Source organism: Calidris pugnax, unplaced genomic scaffold, assembly GCF_001431845.1.
Source record: "Calidris pugnax isolate Ruff unplaced genomic scaffold, ASM143184v1 scaffold435, whole genome shotgun sequence".
Lineage (NCBI taxonomy): Eukaryota > Metazoa > Chordata > Aves > Charadriiformes > Scolopacidae > Calidris > Calidris pugnax.
In genome coordinates, this window is record NW_015091240.1 from 1,377,146 (window position 1) to 1,398,634 (window position 21,489).

The 21,489-nt window shown below is 45.1% G+C and overlaps 2 protein-coding genes across 10 annotated transcripts in view; both read left to right on the forward strand.

The window, feature by feature from the left end:
- OSBPL5 (oxysterol binding protein like 5) overlaps nt 1–8,663 on the forward strand; it is a 180,081-nt gene extending 171,418 nt beyond the window's left edge. For all 5 annotated transcript variants that reach the window (XM_014960061.1, XM_014960064.1, XM_014960062.1 and 2 more), the window contains exons 17-22: nt 294–430; nt 3,086–3,271; nt 4,108–4,246; nt 5,413–5,530; nt 6,168–6,270; nt 7,322–8,663. In XM_014960061.1, the coding sequence (XP_014815547.1) occupies nt 294–430; nt 3,086–3,271; nt 4,108–4,246; nt 5,413–5,530; nt 6,168–6,270; nt 7,322–7,457 (819 nt within the window). In that variant the 3' untranslated portion in view covers nt 7,458–8,663. The remainder of the gene's footprint in view (nt 1–293; nt 431–3,085; nt 3,272–4,107; nt 4,247–5,412; nt 5,531–6,167; nt 6,271–7,321) is intronic.
- A 1,490-nt stretch (nt 8,664–10,153) lies between these two features.
- LOC106898664 (tumor necrosis factor receptor superfamily member 10B-like) lies at nt 10,154–21,329 on the forward strand. 5 transcript variants are annotated; one of them, XM_014960055.1, is made up of 10 exons: nt 10,154–10,462; nt 12,499–12,592; nt 13,367–13,498; nt 13,714–13,825; nt 14,417–14,490; nt 15,122–15,217; nt 16,176–16,210; nt 18,912–19,247; nt 19,711–19,759; nt 20,575–21,329. In XM_014960055.1, exons 1-10 carry the CDS (start codon nt 10,430–10,432, stop codon nt 20,868–20,870), a joined length of 1,257 nt encoding a protein of 418 aa, XP_014815541.1. In that variant the 5' UTR covers nt 10,154–10,429; the 3' UTR covers nt 20,871–21,329. The 5 variants fall into 5 exon arrangements, with proteins under 5 accessions (XP_014815541.1, XP_014815540.1, XP_014815537.1 ...); XM_014960054.1 differs by lacking the exon at nt 10,154–10,462 and adding an exon at nt 10,873–11,181; XM_014960051.1 differs by lacking the exon at nt 10,154–10,462 and adding an exon at nt 12,057–12,203.
- Nucleotides 21,330–21,489: the final 160 nt, after the last annotated feature.

Genomic DNA, 21,489 nt, shown 5'->3' on the forward strand with positions numbered 1-21,489 from the left:
TCAGGCTTCTGTGGGTACTCTTGTCTGGGAACAAGACTAACAAAAGGGACCAGGTCCCTTTCTAATTCTTTCCTGATTAATTCAGCCAATGTTTCCGGGAATGCCTCGCCTCATTCATTTTAGAAACTTTCAGGAAATTTTCAGTGGTATTTAATGGGATAGAGCAGGAAAGAAGCCTTTTAAGCAAGCCTTATCCCTGATCATCATCCGGAAGCAGCTTCCATGTGCCAGGATTATTTTCTTCTTTGTGTTTCTGATTGTCATTAACCTTTTCACTTGATTTTCCTCCTCAGGATGGGGAAGTGCACATAAATGAGCTGAAAAATGGGAATGCAGAAATGTTCTGGAACCCGACCAGTGAAGTTCGAAGGCAGAGACTGAAGCGCCATATCGTGCTCTTTGAGGAGCAGACGGACTTTGAGTCAGAGAGGTATGGAGCTCTGGGAACATCTCCCTGCTGCTTCCCCACTGGAAGCAGGGGTCTAATCAGAAGGCTCCAATTCTTCAGCACAGTCCTGCAGAGGGAGTGACCTGCTTTGCCTGCACATATTACCCAGCTGTTTACCTGTTTTTTCCAGTCTATTAACTCTGGAGTGTTTCCGTGAAGTGTAGCTCTGAAATAACCATGGTGCTGGGCTGAGAAATAGTGGAGGCTGCATTTTATCTGCTAAAATAACAACTCTCCCTGAACTCCAGAGACCATGAACTGTCTCTGTAACTGCTGGAACATTTTATGGAAGGGCAAGATGTCAATCTGAGGTTGAATGTCTTGTTAAGAAGGGTTGTTTCAACCACAGGCTCTTAAACTAGATGCAGGAATCATGGAAAGTCCTGGCATGAGCACAGCAGTAGTTTGAACCACGTAACAGGATTTTATGAGAGAATGTAATTAAATAGATGTTTAACCCTGCCTCGTAATCTCAGCTGAGATCTCCACTGAAGTCTGCACCTTTTTCCTTAGGGTAATCTAGATTACCTAAAAATATAGTCATGGCACATGATTTAGGAAATGGAAGGAAAGACTGCCTGATGCAATGAGCATCCGTGAGCCAGTTCTTGAGCAAGAAGAGCTAGAGCAACATCATGTGGCACCGCTTCAAACCAGTGGCTCCCACCATCTCACCAATACACTCAGCCAGGACCAGCTAATATCCCAAACCAGTACCTGCAGTTTGCTGCCTGGCTCTGCATTGCATTGGCCACTTCCCTGGGGGCATCTAACTTTGGTGTTGCATCACATCATACTAAGAAAATTCACCTTTTTATGAATAGGGGGTAGCACAAAAATGAAAACACATGAACATTTAGTTTGTTCTGGACCGCACTGGATGTTATGGGCAATAAAGCCTGTATTTGTAACTTACAGTTGTGCAGTTGCCATTGTCACAGAACGGAGCAGACCACAACACATTTCTCTATTAATCTTCTGAAGAAGATTCTATTAAAGGAGAAGAGAAATCTCAGTCTTGCAGACAAAGAATCTCCATTTCTCGGTTTACCAGTCAGCCAGAGCTGACTCCGTTTGCTACATCAGAGATTAATAACTATACATGCATCCAGTGGAAGGCGGCAAAAGGAAAAATTCTAGAAATCCCTAACAGACATTCCACTGAGCTCCTTATTATGCTGACAGTTGCATGAATAAATTACCATCTAATCCAGGTTATGTTCTGCCTGAATTGCTTAGTCTTTTCTGCAGTGCTGAAAATCACCTATTTTCACAAACGCTGGAGTCTCTGAAGCTCATACCATTATGCAGCTCACCACGGAGGGTCTCATTGTCTGACAGGTGTAGCTCTTGAGGGAGTAATTTGCTGTCGTCAAGCAGTTTTGTGCACGATCCTCTCAGGTTCTTAGAATTAAAGGACTTCCTCTTTACACCACCATGTTCCTTAGGACTGACTTTTTACGCCACCGCACTATTTTCTCAAGCTATTCTTTTCACTCCTCCATCCCCCACCCCCATCACTTTGAGTTTGAATTCAGTTTCCTTCCTTTGTTTCTGGGATAAAAGATTCATACACAGGAAAATGGGAGTGACGTGTCAAAAAGGACAGGAAAGTGTTCCTCTGCCTTCAGTTAATTATCTAAGGCTGCTTTTTTGGAAGTGTTGCATTAATGTATGGTGATAGAAATGTAATGAAAGCATCAGCATCCCTTTTAAATTAAGAGCTTCACAGCAAGCTCCAAATTAAATGCAGTAATGTATTCATCTAAATGGAGGACTAGGGTTTTGTAGAGCTGGGAATACTGGAAGCGCCTAGATCTCCAGTGCCTATTCTAACCACTAAACCACTTGATAATGTTTTGGGAAGGCTAGCTGCTAATCTCAGAAGTATTTCCAATCTGAAATGAAGATTAGAGTGCTCTGATTAGAGGAACTGTGAAGAGGCCTATAGTAAAAAAAAAGTAATGATTTTTCTCTCGTAAAAGGCAGTTCCTCTGAGACATCACATAACAGATCACGTATCTTTTGGCAGCTGAAAACAAGGGCGAGTGAAAGCCCGTGTTCGTGCTTGCAGTTTGTGAGCATAAATACGTGTCCATTTCTTGCAGACTGAATCAGGTTCCTACAGATCTGGTTGCTAATCCCGTACAGAAGTACAACATTGCATATGCAGCTGCAAGCAGTGCAAATGGATTTGTTTTCCAGTGCCTCTAAACTTTAAATATAAAGCCTTTGTTTCAGGGATAGACATTAACAAAAAGGCTCCTAAACATAAGTGATTGGAAGGGCAGGGAAGATAACAGATTCTTCATTATATATCAGTCACCTCCAAAGAGGCCGCTGACCTCAATGAATTGAGCATGGCTACCTTATAATGCACACAGAAAGCACTGAAGATTTTAATGAATACTGTAGGGAAAGTTCTCCTGCTCTTCTGTAGAACATTGTATACAGGATTCAGTGTTGCTGTTCTAATACTGTTCCTTTAATTTTCCAGCCAAAACTGAGGCTGAGCAATCCTGTTACAGTTCCTCTGGACTATCCATAGACCAGAAAAGTGGCTGGTCTAAGGTTGCAGCTGGCAAAACGCTTTATTGGTTTTAAGGTGGTTTAACTTGCTTCCCTGTTTCTTTCTAGGCTTTGGCAGCACGTTACCAGTGCAATAAACAAAGGTGATCAACACAAGGCAACGCAGGAGAAATTTGTGCTGGAAGAGGAGCAGAGGAATGCTGCCCGGGAGCGGAGGGAGAACGGCACAGAATGGAAACCATTGCTCTTCCGGCACGACGCCACCACTAACGAATGGCACTACAAATACGAGGAGTGAGTGGTGGGGTTAGGGGTTATCAACAGACCTCGCTGCTTGAGTCCCCAGGGGTGCAAGCAAGGTTACAGAAGCAAGGTTACAGACCTGTAATTCGGGTCCTGCTATTCCCCAAATTATGGCCTGGGCTTGCTCTTTCTGAGCTCCATGTCATTATGGAACGGCTTTATTGAATACATCATTATGTCAAGAGGGAACGGCTTCAAGCTCCAACAGGGTAGGTTTAGACTAAACATTAGGAAGGAATTTTTCACAGAAAGAGTGGTCGGGCATTGGAATAGGCTGCCCAGGGAGGTGGTTGAGTCACCATCCCTGGCTGTGTTTAAGGGACGTTTAGATGTGGTACTGAGGGACATGGTGTAGGGGAGGACTTTGCAGAGTAGGGTAGATGGTTGGACTCAATGATCCCAACCTGAATGATTCTATGATTCTATGATTATTAGAATACATATTCCTGATCCTAATTGGGAATAGCTGGAAATGAGGGCTTGGCAGTGGAAAATGTGCTATGCCATTGGTACAAATCCCTATGGCTGCAATCAAGTGTGGAATCATTTAGCAGAGATTTTCTGCACTCTGTGAGCAGAGTTGACTACTGTGCTCTCCTCCCCTGGCAAGAAGGGTGAAACCTCTGGAGACTGAGCCCCTCTCATTTATTGCTAGGAACTGCAAACATAGAGGGAAGTGTCTGTTACTGCTCACGCTACATCTGCGGAAACTCTTGTTAGGGTCAGGAGTGAATACCTGCGCTGATGCATGTGGAATTGGAGCATTGCTCTTAACACACCTGGTGGGATTCTTGCTTTTCTGATGTTTTTTCCCTTAATCTCAAAAGTTTAAGACCTTGGGATCCTCTGAATGACATTGCCCAATTTGAGAAGAATGGGATACTTCAGACTATGGAAAGACATTTATCTACAAGGATGTCAAACCACAAAACCACCTGCATAAATAATCAAATTACACGGCACAAGGTAAAAAGCCCATTTCGGAGAGTATAATATCCTTTAAGACTGTTTAGATACACTTCCCTCTTCTGTAGCATTTTCATGTAAGCGCAGCATAGGCTGAAATGTTTTTTTTTGGGGGGTAAATATAGCTTGCAACTCTATACCTGCAATATTATACCATCATTAACTCCAAATAATTATAATTCTTGGTATCCTATCCATCTTCGTGTTTTTCTTCCACCTAGTGTTAGTAACAGTGACTCCTCCTGGGTTTTGCACATGACTGAGCTGAACTTTACTGTTTGGTGTTTCCAAAGCAGAAAACTTCCTATAGTGAGAGTGAGCAAGGTTTCGGAGTACGCTGCTGAGAGGCTGAAACTTCAGTTTTGGTCTTTGCCATCTGCCTTTGCCTCTCAGACAAGACAAGAATCCTCTCTCCATCCTCTCCCTTAAACAGGGATGATACTTTCTTATTTCTTTGCACTCATCTTTGGAATGATAGATGTCATTCCTAACATGCTTTGTAAATGTAAAACTGCTGAACTAGCTAGATGTAGCCCATATTACAGTGAGGAAGTCATATCTTATTATGAATATAGACTTTTCTTTTACAATACTGCAAATTTTAACATCTCTGAAACAATGAGGAAGTTGAGGTTCATAGCTGCTTTTCCGTCCCTCCAGTGAGAAGTGTTTGAATCAATGAGTTTGGTTTACCAATTCAGCAGGCAGGGAGAAACTTTCCAAAGTGCATCAAGAAATTAGGCATAAAAGTTCTGAGATGTTTAAACCTTTCAGGCGCCTTCTGAAAAATCTTTCCAAGGAAATTTTATTCTAAGTTTTTCTTCTTTTCATCGTTTCTCTTATGTATCTGGTTGGCGGATATGCAGCTCAGCAAAAAAAACTATAAAGTTTGTCACTAGTATGTGCTAGTTAAAGCTAAAACAAGAATAATTTGGATGGGTGTCTTAAAGATGTTATCATCTAAGGAAATGCTTCTGTACGGGGCATGTGTGTAATATCCTTAACCAGCTGCCAGGAGTCCAGCTGCTAGGAGTTGCTGAGAAAGCAATCAAGCTTCACAATCTCACAGATTTTCTCCATCAGCCTGAATTATTTTGTTTAAAGCCAAACTCAGGAGTCTTCAGGTTGACAGTGACCGAGTCTTGTTTAATCCCTGTTTTATCCAGAGGTCTGCCAAAGACTGCAGGCGCCGCAAAACCAGTGATCAGCCGTCCAACCACAGCCAGAACACAGAGAGCAGCTGTTCAACGCCAGAGTCGGTGCAGGAGCTCTCAGATGATGATGGCAAGTATTTTGATACCAGTGGGTCAGGCTTTAATGTTCTTCCCCCGGAACGTTACTCCTTGAGCCAGCCCTGGGACATTTCCTGGCCCAGTTAATACCATGGGTCTATAACCCACAGGCAAACATGGAGAATGTTCTGTGCTTCTGTTCTCCATCCATACTACTTCTCTTTCTGCCTTACACTGTCCATGCCAACACAGGCTTCACAATTCCAGGCATAAACACTTTAGAAAGATACACTGACATTCCAGTCAACAGATAGGGAACAGGCTTTGTTTCTCATTCCCTTTTCTCAGCCTTTGTTGGAGGTGACCTTGAATGTTTCAGAGGTAGGGGCAGGTGTGAGCACTCCATTCCCCTCCCCTCAGCTGGGGGTCATGCTGCAAAAATTGTTTCCTGAGAGCCGAGAAGGTGCCCCAGGCTAGTGTCACAGGATCTGTTCCACTGACCTGAGTCTTCAGGGTGGAAGATTCAGTCCCCTGTTTCCTTCTCCCTGTGTTTCCACCTGAGGGTGTCCCCCTTGGCTGTGACAATTTGACCACAGCCAGCCAGTTGCCGGGTGAACCTGGTTTGTGATTCATCACCACCAGCAGAGACGGTGATGCAAAACATAATGTACTTCAATACTTTGCTGCAGGGTTTGGAAGCCTCTGCGCTCAGTGTGGGAAAGAAATGAATCACCTGAAGGAAATTCATTCAGCTGTCTTATCCCTACAGAGAGCCCAACAGGACATACACAGGTAACCATTATCCCTCATCAAATCAATGATCTTAATGGGCTAAAAATAACGTGTGGTATTTAATTCCTCCACTGCAACCTTTGGAGCATCCTCATCAGCTGCAGAGGTGCAGTTAATAACTGTTTCAATAGGTAACCTATTAACACTGGAAAGGCAAAGCCACTCCCTACTTGAAACAGTGAGGAAATCTTGTCCTCTCAAGACTCTCTTTATGGGGCAAAAAGCATCACTTCAGCATGTTAAGCATCTCTTGGCACTCCCAACTGCAGAACAGCTGCTGAAGTTGGGAAGGGCTGGGCCTGGCTATAAATAAGTCTCTGCTAGGCAAGAAGGTATGGGGGGGAGGAATCTCCCTTCTCATCAAGGATGTTATGAATTTGCTTAGTTTGCTGCAGAGATGCAGGTGTATGGTCTGAAAACTGGGCTGCATGGGTGAAAAGGAATGAATTCATGCTTTTTGTATAAAATGCTAGTTGCTGCCTGAGGTAAGCAGTGAGCACACCTGCTTAACCTACTGCTGGCAAAGGGCTTTGCCCTGCAGGCTCCTGTGGGCAGGTATTAACTGTTACATCCACTCCAGGGAGCCCTGCTGATTCCCCTCTGCATGAGGAGTATTATCCAGCCCTCCCAAAGCATCAGTGGGGTGGGATCACACATGAAGCCCACTGTTTCCGGATGCCAGAGCCATCGATGATGTGGCTTTAGCTTTTCTCTGTTGCTCTTGGGGGTGTCCAGGGCAAGTTCTTGCATTTTGGGAAGGTTAGGGCATAGGTTTGTGAGTGGGTGCTGGATGAAGAGATTTCTTGGGGTTTGTGCCCTTACAGCTTGTCATGCCAACCAGGACGCTCTGTCTGATCCAACAGCAGCCAGAAGTACTTATCTTTCTGTAAAAAAGAGGGGAGGTAAAGTCTGCGAGGCACAGTGCTGTACCCGTGAGGGTGTCTCTGAAGTATGGGGATCCCTCCCGGAGTGGAGGCAGTGGGTACACGCAACACGTGTGAATGCACACCTCCCTCCGACACACAAATAAACATCCTGCTTTCTTTTCCAGAAACCTCAGTGCTCTGAACAAAAAGTCCTTCCACAGGAAGGTCTCTTCTGAACGCTTCCTCCTGGACTCTCGCTGTTGGTTTCTCCTCTGCATCTTTCTTACGTGTCAACTATTCATTAATTATGTCTTCAAATAAAATCACTACGTTTGGCAGCAATAACGATTACTGGCTGCAGGAGAGGGGCCACTCACGCAAGGAGCCCAGCGAGGCACCAAAGCACTTTAAAACCAACGCGGCAGAGGTGGAAGAAAGTTGAAAAACAAGGTTTAAAAGGGACCTAGGAACCTGCAAAACTTTGTTCCTGCAGATAATATAATTTTTTGCCTTCTACATGTACATCTTCAAGGACCTCTTAACCTGTACGGGCCTTAATGCTGAAGCCAAATGTAGCTTTAATTGTGCAATTTGTTTTCTATGTCTTGTCATTTTCTGATGCAATTAATAATTACTCAGCAGTATTGGTACCCCCAAAATGGTAAACACCCCAGCTTTTTGGAAAGCTCATGCCAGTCTAGGTCATAGCTCTATGAGTGAGGGAGTGCAGTTGGGGAGGTGTAAACAACTGGTGTCCACGGTGCCTGTCCGGCTGCCTTTAATCGTGGGAGGGGAGCACACTTGATCCAAAAAATCCACCCCGGGATATCAAGTCATGATCTGTTTTGTCAGCACACACAGAGCGGGACCTCAGGATGTGTTTTATTTTCCATTTGAGGAACTGTAAATATGCACAATTTCCTAGAGCTTTCCTCTTTAGGAAATGGGAAGTGTTCAGTGAAAGCTCCTCGTCTGTTACGGAGCTGACCGGTGTCCTGGACCGGGCCCATCGAGTGTAATGTCAGACATGTCTGTTTGTAAAACCTGGTCACTTATTATTATTGTTATTATTTGCTATATGGCTGTTTTATATCACACACTAGCATTGTAGAGAGGAATCCACTGCCCCAAGGATAGGTGAGAAGGATGGGAGTGATATAGGTGTACATGTGTTCCGTTATAGGCACATTTATTGTCAAAGGTCAGGAAAGAGGAAGGGTTTTGCCACTGCATTGTTCAACTCTGTTAATAGTCTTCCTATTTTACACCATTTTTTAAAGATTTGCAATATTTTCTGTAGACTGCAGTCAATACTAAGCCTTTCTTTTCTGGCCTGAAGTAGTTCCAAGTGGTAAGTACTGCTATATATACAGCCTTAAAATACTTAGTGGTGGTGCCAGTCTGGGCTATCTTTCAATGTAAATGTTTCCAAATTTTTAAGTACATTCCTCATCGTATTCCCCAGTTAGGGGAAACCTGTTTGTGCTTGATATGTTGAAATAAAACAACACACAACTTTCAGTGGCAGTCTATCTGGCAAATTATTTGTGTGTTTGAACTTGGTTTTATGTTTTATAGTACTTTACAAGTAAACAACTCCTAGGCCATGCTTTTTAGAGGAAAAGCTACAGCAGAAAACCTTCAAGAATCTCAGTCATAGGCCATAAGTTAGAACAGCAATAGCACTTTAATTAATAGCCCTTTGGCTCAAATTCTCCATGTCTTCTAATTGTAGCAGCTTCCTCAAAATAGAAAGAAAAATGGTTGCCTTGATATTCACTGTTGTACATGTAAATGTACAGGCTGCTCTTGGACTTGGAAAACCAGTAAGGAGGTAACTTGGTGAATAGAGAACAGATAGTTCCATGGAGAGAGCCACATGAACAGACAGGATAAGTAGCTGGCATCCAGAAGCCAACATTCAAGAATTAGATGACAAATAATAAAGGGTGAGAGTGACTTTGTTATTAGCAAAAGTTTCCAGAAAACTAAACAATTCTTCATCCTTGAGAAATCATCTTTGAAGAACGACAACGTTATTGACCCAGATCGGGTGCCTTTTTGAAGGAGATCATCTTGGTCACTCCTTTCAGAGGAAGTCTGACCCATGCTACATGTGGTGTAAACCTTGGTGAGAGGGGGTTCCCCTGGCCTCTGCCTGTGAAAGAATGTCCAGCCACTAAGAATGCCTTCCTGGCAGTGCAGAATCCCATATGCACCTTGGAAGTGTTTGCTCCTAATGCTGTGCAAACACGTCTGCTAATTTCCTGCCTAAATCTCCCTTTGAATGCTTCAGCAAGTCAACATGTCTCTGGCCTGTCAGCACAGCCGTCCTCATCACACACATCCCTCTGTGGGACCACGTATTTGAGTTACTGATAGGAGCCTCTTCTCTTCTGCAGGGATATTTATGTCTCTTGGGTGTAAATGTATTTTGGGTTTGAGAAATAGTTGCTTTAGAAAATAAATAACTAAATAAATCCCCAAACCCACCTGAACCAGAGAAGCAGCGCTTAATGGGAAGCCTTCAGTAGGTGTTAAGCAAATGCTTGAAATTCTTTGGATCTTTTCCATTTTACCAAACTACGCACCCACAGGGATTTCACTGGGACTTGTTACTGCAGTTCAATAAAAACAAAAGCTGTTACCACAAGAGGAGCAATTCAATGAAAGAAGCTATTAACCTACATAAACTATGCATCATCGGAGGAAGAGTTTGCAACACGTACTGCTGCTGCCGCAGGGGATTAAAAAATAATCCAAAAAGGAACAATCTATAAATCATTGTGCCATTAATTTTAAGCCAATTTCAACAACAGGAGGTGAACGTTCCTACATGCCAGTTATGCACACCTAGAGGATGAAAGGTATTCGTGAGGAGAATCACGCCCAGAAATGTAGTTTGAAAAAGTTCAGAACTTGAAGCTGTTGAAAAAGTTCAGAACTCTTTCAGGACTTCGGAAAACCGTCCTTCTCGTGATCGGCGAACAAGCACGTGAGCTGTGGGCGGGGACAGGAATCGGCCCATTTCCTCCCGCTCTCATAGGCGCAACGTGTGGTGCCAGGGCACGGCCTAGGGCGCGACGTGGGCCCCCTGGACTCCAGTGGGTGGGCAGCGCGCCATCGGGGTACGCGCTCTCCGGTGGTCCCGCTTCTCTCCGGGGGGTCTGCAGCCCCGTGGCGGCGGGGGCGTAGGGCGGCGGCCCGCCCCGGGGGCGGATAAAGCACCGGCACCGCCCTGCGCGGGGCCATCGAGCGGAGTGGAGCGCAGCGGGGCCGCGCCGGGCGCTGCTATGGGAGCCGGAGCCGTGACGGGGCTGCTGCTGGTGGGTGCCGGGGTCGGGACGGGACTTGTGGGGGGGATCTCTCTGGCTGGGGCCGCTGTTCGCGGGCAGGGGCTCCTCGTCCGCCGGCTTGCGGCGAGTGGAGGCCGGCACCTGGCCGCAGCCAGCCCCAAATACCTTCTGGGGGGGGGGGGGAGGGGGATCTTCCTCCATAAATCATTGTGCCATTAATTTTAAGCCAATTTCAACAACAGGAGGTGAACGTTCCTACATGCCAGTTATGCACACCTAGAGGATGAAAGGTATTCGTGAGGAGAATCACGCCCAGAAATGTAGTTTGAAAAAGTTCAGAACTTGAAGCTGTTGAAAAAGTTCAGAACTCTTTCAGGACTTCGGAAAACCGTCCTTCTCGTGATCGGCGAACAAGCACGTGAGCTGTGGGCGGGGACAGGAATCGGCCCATTTCCTCCCGCTCTCATAGGCGCAACGTGTGGTGCCAGGGCACGGCCTAGGGCGCGACGTGGGCCCCCTGGACTCCAGTGGGTGGGCAGCGCGCCATCGGGGTACGCGCTCTCCGGTGGTCCCGCTTCTCTCCGGGGGGTCTGCAGCCCCGTGGCGGCGGGGGCGTAGGGCGGCGGCCCGCCCCGGGGGCGGATAAAGCACCGGCACCGCCCTGCGCGGGGCCATCGAGCGGAGTGGAGCGCAGCGGGGCCGCGCCGGGCGCTGCTATGGGAGCCGGAGCCGTGACGGGGCTGCTGCTGGTGGGTGCCGGGGTCGGGACGGGACTTGTGGGGGGGATCTCTCTGGCTGGGGCCGCTGTTCGCGGGCAGGGGCTCCTCGTCCGCCGGCTTGCGGCGAGTGGAGGCCGGCACCTGGCCGCAGCCAGCCCCAAATACCTTCTGGGGGGGGTGGGGAGGGGAATCTTCCTCCAGGGCCCGCCTGAGGAGCCTGGCGGGATTTTCTATCCTCCTTTTCCTCAACAGACTTTAGTGGCTCCTCTGAACTTTTTTTTCGTGTTGCTTGAAGTTTCGGGAATCTTGAGTTAGTACAGCTCCCCTAGACCTAAAAAGGTTAAGGAAGCGCAGCTGTACTGGATTAAGCCCAGCTCTTCCCTCTCTCCTCGGAAAAAAGAAAATTACGAGTGCGGCGTGAGCTCTCCGAGAGCCCTCGCGTTATCCCACTGTGAAATTGGTGGTTTTCTCAACTACGCGATTATGGGGAAAACTTTCCGTCCCCGCGGAGAGAGTTGAAAGAGCGGAGCTGCGGGAGCCGGGGAGTGCCGGTTTCGCTTTACAAGTTGGCGATTAGCGACGGGAGCTCCGCGGCCGCCCCTTCCCCTCCTCCTGCCCCTCTGCCTCGGCACTTTCTCTGGCCTCTGTGCCCAAAGGGAGGGATGTACCTGGGCGCCCGAAACCGGCGGCATATGGGCTCCCCAGCCCTCTCCTTGCGGAGCACCCGGCCTCCGGGTGCCGGGCAGCCGCTCCTCGCTCCGCCGCAGCCTTCCTGAGGTGCGCAGCCCGCGGGTGCCTAAAAAAAAAAAAAAAAAAGGCAAAGAAAAGCTAAAAATCCTAATGCTCCTGTGGCTACAGTAAGTTATTCTTCTTAATGACTCAACTAGTTGCCTTCTGACGAAGATTAGAGTCAGTGAGACATGTTAGATGACGTCTGTGGGGCGTCTCCTCCATTTTGCTGGAGAAAGACTAAGGCTGACCCTCCTGAACTAAGACGACAGGAGGAGGGAGAAAGGAATCCCTTGTACAAGGCAGAAACCTCGGCTTCTGAGGTTCGCTTGCAGTGAATTAGTAAAAAGAAAATAGAAGCTTAAAAGGGAGGTGGGGAACTGGGGCAGTAATTGCCTAAAACCCATCAGCCGCTGCAAGGTGCTGCTCTAACCCCAGCTTTGTGATTGTAATTATGGCTGTGAGCGGCACATTTAGCAGAAATTAGTTTGGGTTTCCTTTGTGGCTTCCCAAGAACTTCTGAATGTGTTTTCAAGTCTTTACAGGAACATCTCCCCATGATGGTTATCGTGTCCTGGGAGAATGAATCACTCCAACACCTGTTTGTCTCTGCTGCAGGTTACACTGCTGATAATGCCGGGAGCTGGAGCGCAGGACTGCTGGGAGGGAGAATACTTACATGAAGGCCACTGCTGCCTATTTTGTCCAGCAGGTAAGGCTTCAGGCAGTTATAGCTGATATCGGCCATATTTTTTTCCTCGTGGATATGACTACGTCACTACTGGTTGTTTTTTTTTTACGTTGCATCCGGTGAAAGCGTAAGCCAAGCTGGAGCTGTGATGGCTTCTTGGTGCTGCTAAGGCCGGGCTCCATTTTGAAGTGCGAGTCCCTTGCGCAATCGGTGGTGGCTGGAGAGGTGCCTTGGCAGCAGGCCAGAAAGCCTCTGCCTGCTGTTGAGGATAAAGTCTTCAAAGTTGGATGATATGTTTTGGTTGTTTGGTTGTTTTTTTTAAAAAAAACCAACACATTTCAGTGGCACAAAGAACGGGCCTAGGGGAATTCTGATATTTCTGCATCTGTAGGTAAAACTTTGGTTTGCCTTTGCTGTCCCCTCCTTGCTCAACGTGTGCAGAGCTAACAAGCTTCTTGCCAAGCAGCACCCTGTGCTTGGATGGTATTGGAGGGCTCTCTGGTGTATTTTAAGATAATTCGAAGGACAAATGATGTTGTTATGAGCAGTTCTCCCTGTGCCTGCTGTGCTCCTTCGGAGGAGATGGTGCTGGCCACGTGGGTGACTCCCAAGTGCTGTTGTAAGTCATCCTTGTCCTGGCAGAGGCCTGGCTGGATGCTCATCTGCCACTTGCCTGTCTGAGCAGCCACTCGGTTGAACTCTCACCAAAAATGGCTCTGTGCTGTAGAATCCTGTTGTAGTCCTCGGCCTGTTAAATGACCCCTTGAGACTGCTGCCGCTTCTCCTCTTCCCCAGGTACTTACGTTGCTCAGCACTGCAGCGCTTCGCACTCGAGAGGAAAATGCGTCCCTTGCACTGAAGGAGAGAGTTACACCGCCCATGAGAACGGCCTGGAGGAGTGCTTGTCGTGCAGGCAGTGCAAAGATGGTACCAAGCGCGGTTCTGATGAAACCTTAACCCTTTTCCCCTTCTTTAATGTGGAAAGCCCTGTCCTGTGGTTTTGTTTTGGTTTTTTTGCGTGTTGGTCATTGACAATATTGAAATTATAAATAAGTTGCCTTTATGGCCTGAGTATAATTTTTGCACCACCGCAGGGAGTCACAAATTTTATATTTCCTTTGTAACTTATATTTTATTTTTAGATCAGATAACTTTGAGACCCTGTACTCTGACACATGATGCTGAATGCCAGTGCAAAGAAGGGTATTTCTGCCCTGCCGAAGGATGTGAAATATGTCAGAGATGCAGTACAATGTAAGTTTGCTAATGAATGCAAGTGACTGTTTTCCTTCTAGGGAATGTTAGAGCTGTGGCCCAATCTGTGTCAATGCCTAACACAACAGGCTGTAAATAATTGCCCTGAAGCCAAATGGTATTATTCATGCATTTAAATTTTAGGTGTCAAAATACATGAGATTGAGACCTAGAAAGATACGGATTTTGGTATCGTTGTACTTGTTCCTTATGGCTGTAAGCTTACACTTCTCATGTCTTCAAATTACTACTTCCCCATGTACACACCTGAATGAGCTTTGCAGCAGCCACTCTAAAATTTTGGAAGGTAGAACCACCTGCTTAAGGAAACTAACTGTGCATGAATAATGCATCACTCTGGGCTTTTTTCCTGCCACTTAAAGCTCATGTATGTTAGCTTCTATCTGCTTTGCTTCTATTTAATCATGTGGTCTTGTCTTGGGTTGTTTAAAGGTGCACTTCAACAAAGTTACCTGTTTATGCATGTTCTGTTCCATGTGTCTAAGCTCTGCCTGAAAAAAATCAGGCCTGGTCAAAGCTCCATATTGCTCTGGAAATGTTGATGGAACTCTGTGTTGCCATCCACTACAGGTGTCCAGATGGGAAAGAAATCGTGCAGAATTGCAATGCTACTACGGACCTAGGATGTGGCTCACCTGATCAAGGTCTGGTACACAAATATCACTTGACTTGGTCTGTTGGATCTGAGGCTTCAGACTAATAACACCAGAGCTGTCTGTAAAACAGGGGTTTGAACCACTGTAGCATGTTAAAGAGCTTCTGTATTTTGGTCTGGGAATTACTTCCTAGAGACATGGTCTCAAAAGTTGCAATAGTGACACCATTGAAAGTTACTGGTGATGTAAAGATGTAATTTGTGTTTTCCATGTCTGCAAAGCTGTGTATGGGGTGGCTTTCTCTGCTGCTGGTAGATAGCTTCTGCCAGACTAGAGAAAGAAAGAACTCGCACTACCAACACTACAGCACCTGAAACTCGCTGCTGTCTTGGCATACTTGTTTCCCTCTGTTGTTAAATGTCTCTTCAGAAAGCCTTTTAGAACTTGTATTGCAGCTTCTGGTTGCAGAATCCCCCTTTGGGATAATGATGTGCAGTGCAAACACGTACTTGCACATTCAGGTCAGCTGATAGTCCCGGTGCCTTTTCCAGGACAAGCCATGTCGCTGTACTGCTGCTGAGCTTAGGCTGTTCTCTAGGACAGCAGGGGAGACTTGCACTTGAGAATATTTTGTTTGGGGACTGCTTCAGTACTAATTTCATTCCTTTTTCCTCTGCAGGAAGCACAGTATTTGTTTGGATTCCTGTGGTTATTTTGGTGGTGGCTGTTGTTTTGGTGCTGTTATTTGTAATTAGAAAGCTAAAGAATGGTAAAGGTAACTGCTTGATTACTATTCATAAACTTCCCAGAACTAGGCACAGCATTCACTAAGGCTATCTCTGGGTTTTGTGATACCTTAAAGACACCTGTTTTAAGCTCTAGCTCATTTAGTATATGAATCGATTAAATGACTATATTGGAGATTTTTGTTCAGTAAACAAAATGCACAAAATTTAACCATGAGCTTTCTTACTTTGCTGACAGATGCATTTGCTTCAAAGCAAGATTAGTGTAAGGTCCTTAAAAGGACTTTACCTATCCATTTGCATTGTGTTGGCAAAGAGTGAGAAAAATCTGTGTGTGAGCTCAGACACATGGGGTGAGAAGTAGCAACTAATTAGATCATTAACTACTTTCATTCATTGTGTTTGACTGTGGGTTTTTTTTCTACAAATTGTTGCCCTTAACATGACTTAGATTGGTAAGTCCTGTGTGAATTGATTTTATTTTTTTTTGTGGAAATGTAGATGTTTTCCTGAGAAACTTTTCTTTCCACTACTGCATATTAAAGTGTTTTTGCAACTAGTTTAGTTAGAATAATTATTTTGAATGTTCACTTTTCCCAAATCATGTCTTCCTGATTGTATTGCAGTAAAGACAATCTGTGCCTTCTTTTTTATATTGCAATAGCCCACAAAAATGCTAAGAAGAATAAGCTGGAGTGGGGGAGGTTGAGAGAGTGGCTTAAAAGCCAAACTGCACCTTGTGGTCTGTACTTTACCAAGTGGGACTCCTCAGCCCCTGTATGAAGGCACAGTGCTGGTGCTGTTGGTGGAAGCTAAGGGTAGTACTCTCATGAAATGTAGGACAAGTCAAGGAAAGTAAATGGCTTGTATTAGAGCTTTGGTTTGTGTTGCGAATGTGCCTACTGCATACAAATCTTGTGTGAATTCAGCGATGTTTAAGTTGCTGCGATTCTGAAGAGTTTCTTAGACATTTATCTTGTTTTCCAGCTGCTTCACCCGATAAAGATGCAGAGAAAGGTCTGGTAAGTATATGATGGATCAAGTGTTTAATCTCAGTTTTCTGCAGCTTAAGTGTGCACTGCGTAATTGTACCTGATACACAGCTCTCAATTTCTTGTCTCGCTGTAGACCTCTGGTAGGATGCATTCCTGTGATGCAACAAGTTGTGATTCATACAGGGCCAGATATTAGCAAGGGCCTGATGTGTGTGTTAGCTCCATGTGTCCACTGCAGTAAGCCTTTCTTGTGCTTCCCGTGGAAATATTCCAGAGCCTGTGGCCAGGATATTTTGAAAGTGGAAAAAAAAATAAGGCTAAGTGCAAGCTTCCACTTCAAACTGTCTGCATAGTGATGGTCTAGCTTTCCTTGCATTTTGACCACAACATTATTTGTTCATAAGACTGACTCCTCTTGATCCAGCAAAGTGACTGAGTCTTCCTGTCCTTGGGTTCCTGTCACAAGCTACAGACCAGGACCTGGCAGTATAACTCCTTGGCCCTAGGTAGTCCCATATGACAAGGGGTTCAGGGCTCAGCGTATCAGTTCGGAAGTACATCCCAGAAAAAGGATTTACCAACCTAAGGCTGGCTGCTGGCATATGTTGAACTTCAAAGCTAGGTTCACCCTGGCCTCCTGTAGTCAAACAGTATTTCAGAACCTCACTGTTTCAGTCTAAAAAGATTATTGCTAGTCTAGGATTCTGCAAGATAAATGCAAGACTAGCTTGTATTTAGCTAGTGTACCTTTAACTCCCCTATCTAGAAGCTACACTCCTAACAGCACAGTGAAGCAAAAATAAGCTCAAGTCTTCACTAGTATAGTTAATGATGCGTAATGCCAAGCTGTAAAACAAATGTCTGTCTTGATGAGCATCCAAGAAAAGCATCCAGATTCTTCTTGTAGCCTGTGTACAGCACCTTTTTCTCCCTGCTGCCTGTTTTGACGCCCACACAATGCATGCACTACTCACTTGGTGCATGAGTCCAATCCTACTAGTTAGACATTTCAAGTAAATAAATGCATCTTAATTATGTCACAAATACTTGAAGATGAAAGAAACAGAATTCAAAGATCTGTTAAAAACATCACCTTAAACTCTTTTCTTTTTTAAGGTCCATAAGTGTCTCAAATATGTGAATCACCCATGGGTTTTTGTTGGGTTATGTCTTCCCCCAAGCCCTGGCCAGATCCGCAGCACTTCGTGCATTCGTAGAAGCTGATGAAGAATGCGACAGAAAACGTGGTCAAAATGCTGTAGCATAGGAATAGGCAAATATAGCACTCTTTGTTTTGAGTAAGATGGTAGTAGAATAATGCAAGCTCTGAAGGAAGAGTTGCCACAGTCTTGAGTTGCAATGCCTGCGCACTTGGAGTCTTTGTGCTACTGTAACAAAAAACTCATTTGCCAAGGAGAGTTGTTACACTGATGCAGTCCTGAGACTGGGCATGTTAGCACCAACACAGTCCTTTGCAGAGTACCAAAGAGCTTATGCTGCTGTAAAACAAAAACAACCCCACAAGCAAACAAACAAACAAAACCCCAAAACCAAACACCACCCAAAAATCCCCCCAAAATGAATTAGCTGATACTTTATTTTAGAATTAAATAAAGCAGCAGCTATTAGTCAGCTATGCTGTGTACTTCAGTTGCTCAGTTACTGATTTAAGAACTATTCTGTATAAATAGAATCAACTTGTTTAACCTGTTTGCACCCTTAAAGAAAAAGTGGATTCAATGAGGATGATGTAGACTACATGTGTGATGTGTGGGGTGGTTCCCCTCACATCCCTGCTTACGCATGTTAATCACATGGTGGCGTCACACTTGGGTCACTGACCTTGTGCAAACAGAAATCACACAGGCTTATGCTCGTGGGGGAGCTGTACAGCAGTCTCATTGGAAAAACAGTCACTCCTCACCCTCATTTCCACATTGAAAAACAAAAATTAAAAATTCCAAAGCTTTTCAGTTTTAGGACTAGATGATACACTAGATAGAGGTGGGTCTGCTTTGTATTTGTACTGCTCTTGAAGAATTGGAGCTCTATGTCCTGGCATACACTTGTTTAATGTACTAACAATGCTAAAAATGATGCAGCCCTTCTCACTTGCTTCCCTCTTTGTCCCCTTGTAAAAGCTATGCAATGTGCATTGGTGCTCACTGGCTTCTTTCAACTGATTCTTGTTTGTGAATCTACCAGAGAAACAAATCCATCCAATAAAAGTCCAAGCTAGTTCACTTACATAGAACTGATACGCTAGTATCGGCTTGGCAACAGCTCTGAGAGCATCAGCCTTGATACAATGATAGGCTTTAGGCTGCCATTGCTGTTAAATTGCCTTGCTGCACCTGAGCTGACTTAATTTCCTCTGGCTGCAGGAGGGGTGTATGCCTTCCATACCTAGACAGGAGCATGCAGCAGTACTTTCCAGTGAAAACATCAGGAAAAGTTTGCTGTGTTTGTTATGGAGGTAGCCTGTGAGCCTTACCCCACAGTCCAGTGGAAGAACAGCCAGCGAAGTGGGGAGTTTAGGCTCTGAAACCATTTAAAGTCCAAGCCTGTAAAGACTAATTTTTGCTTGTTTCTAACATCACCAAATTAGTAGTTCTGCTATTATTTCTCTGACATCTGGTGACTCCAGGTATTCTGTGTTCTTCTTCCAGACTGTCCTTGAAGGCCTACATATAAAAGATCTCTTAGAATATGTTCTTTTTCTTTGTAGGAGTCTGAGGGCAGTACTGAAAGCCTCATTTTAACAGAAGTGGAGACACCTGCAAATAATGCAAACAACCCAGAGGATGAGAACTCTGGTGAGAGCCCAGAGGACCAAGCACAAATCAATCTTAGTTCGGAAGTAAACAACCCATCACCAGAGGAAAACAGCGTTGTGCTTTCTGAGCGGGGCACCATCCTGCCCAGGGTCTGGAAGCACCATGTGGAAAGGTGCTGGAGGAGGATCGCTGAGTTTTCACGAGCAGCAAAAACTGGGGAGAATCTTGCTTGCCAGCAGAATGCCCTGTCTAATGTACCAAGTGATAGGATTCCAGCAAATAATATGGTAAGTGTGTGTTTGTGAAATTATCGACTTTTCTCTGATAGATGTGTAATTTCAGTTGAGTTCTTAACTCTTCTTTGAGTGACAGATGCTGTTTTCAGGTAGAACAATAAAAAAGAGGAGGCTTTGCCTTAAAGATTGATTAAAAAAGTGTAGGAAGTGATATCTTGGGAAAGCAAACTTCAGTCCCTCTTTTAATCTGCCCTGCCTCGCTCATCTCCCCCCTGTTCAGTATTTACACAGAGACTGTGTAAAGAGACAGCACAGCAAATGTGCTGTCTTGTTGCTTCATGGCTGTTTCAGCATGCAATTTTCTTTACTCAAATATTTCCAATTGTGCTGTGAAATCTGTCCCCCTCCTCCCCTCCCCCCTGCACTGGTATGTGCTGTGGAAGCAAACTATCAAGTAGTTCAGGAATAATGGTGAATTAAGTCCTCTGAGTAATGATCCAACTTTGTATTACAGGTACAAAAACGAAAATACCAAATAATTGTTAAAGATCTCTCTCAAAAAGGTAAGTATTCCATAAATTGGCATAGTTGGAATTTGTTTTTTTCATGTTGACTTTAGTCTACTTAAGGAATAGTGTAGGAAGGATGATCAATATTGCTTAGAGCTATGAGGCTTTCAGTTTATTGTAAAATATGCTGAAACAGGATTATTACTACATTTGAGAGAAGTTGTAATCCTTGTGGTGAATTGTTCTACTTTAAAGCATGCCTTTTCTGCACAGGGGTATAATGCAGTCACGCTTTGAAGAACAAGAATGGTACAAATGTTTTTTTGTATGTTTTAAACAAGCCTGAATTGCAGCAGTGTACTCTGCCTTAATGATTGAGGTGTAGGTCAGAGCAGGAGCTCTTTCTGTTATATGTGTGCTCACATGGAAGACTGCATTGAATGCCCATACATCTACCTGTACCCAGCAAGTTCATGTGCTGGATGACCAAGCACTGGGTTTTGCTTGTGCTGTTCTTGGCATGGCAAACGTATACCAGTAGCATAGTGAAGTGGTTAAAGTCTACTCTTGAGTAGCCTTATTAAGCTTAAGTGAAGACATGCAGGCAAATGAAGCCTTCCTCAAAACCGCTTTACTGAATGGTGTCTCATCTTAAGAGACTACTTTTGAGATTTGTAGACTGGTACCTTTAGCATCTTACAAGATTGCTGGGCTATTTGTGCTGATGCTTCTTAGGTGCCATACCTGACTGCTGTTTGGTCTGTGCTTGTACTGGATGAAAGTCAATGGGAAAATTTGTAAGTTAGCTATGAAAAAAGATCTGTATTTTAAAAATTAAGCTGATGTGTGTTGTGTGTTTGTTTTTTCAGAACTGAGAGATAGCTTTTTGGCCTTTATAAAGGAAGTACCACGAAAAAAATGGAAGCGGCTTATGAGAACTCATCTGCCAGAAAATGATATTGATAAAATTATTTATGACTTTCCTAATGATATAGAAGAGCAATGTTATCAGATGCTTCTCACCTGGAGAAACTCACTGGGAGAGAAACAAGCTATTATTAAGTTACTGAAAGAGTTAAGGTATCTAGATAGCAAGGCTTATGATAACATAGTGAACACTTTAAAAAGTAATAACATTATTAGTAAAGTAGAAGTTACAGATTAATGTTTATGATGAACTTCAGGAATGCTCCTGTGTACATATGTATGTCTACAAACTTCCTGTAAATGAGGACATCAACAAACTGCTAGTAAAAATGATGGCATGGACTTGATATCCTCCTCACCTTCGCATGGGGAGCTGGAAGCGATTTAACGCTGTCGGTGTCGACACGGACTCCGGTTGTGATGTTCACTAAGGTCTTTTGAGTTGCATGATATTGAACTCAGACACCGGAGGCCGGCTTGAGAGCCAGGAGCGGCAGCTGACGCTTCCCTTCCCGTGAGGCGGGACCCTGCGGTACAGGCCCGGGCGGCGGCGGGCACCAAGAGGCTGCTGCCGTTTTTCTGAGAGAATTGCGACGCTTTGGTTTCCGAAACAAACTTGTGTTTTGCTTTGTATCGTTATGCTGGGAACTCTTGTGTTTGAAGCACAGCAATAAAAGGCTCGTGGGGCCAGACGCTGGTGCTGAGTCTCGGACTTTCTTCCGTGAGGGAGGGCAGCCCGTCGCCGGGCGCCCTGGGGCTGTGGTGAATCCCCGCCGCCTCAGCGCACCCCGCCCGCGCGACGCCCGCCCAATGGCCGCCCGCTTGGCGGGAAGGCGGGGATGGGGGGGGGGGGGGGG

Bases quoted from the DNA above. Each gene is read 5' to 3' on its own strand.
- LOC106898664 (XM_014960051.1), top strand. From the start codon at position 12,072: ATGTTAGATGACGTCTGTGGGGCGTCTCCTCCATTTTGCTGGAGAAAG. The intron at 12,204-12,498 runs GTTCGCTTGCAG...TCTCTGCTGCAG, and splicing joins CAGAAACCTCGGCTTCTGAG to GTTACACTGCTGATAATGCC. The intron at 12,593-13,366 runs GTAAGGCTTCAG...CCTCTTCCCCAG, and splicing joins CTGCCTATTTTGTCCAGCAG to GTACTTACGTTGCTCAGCAC.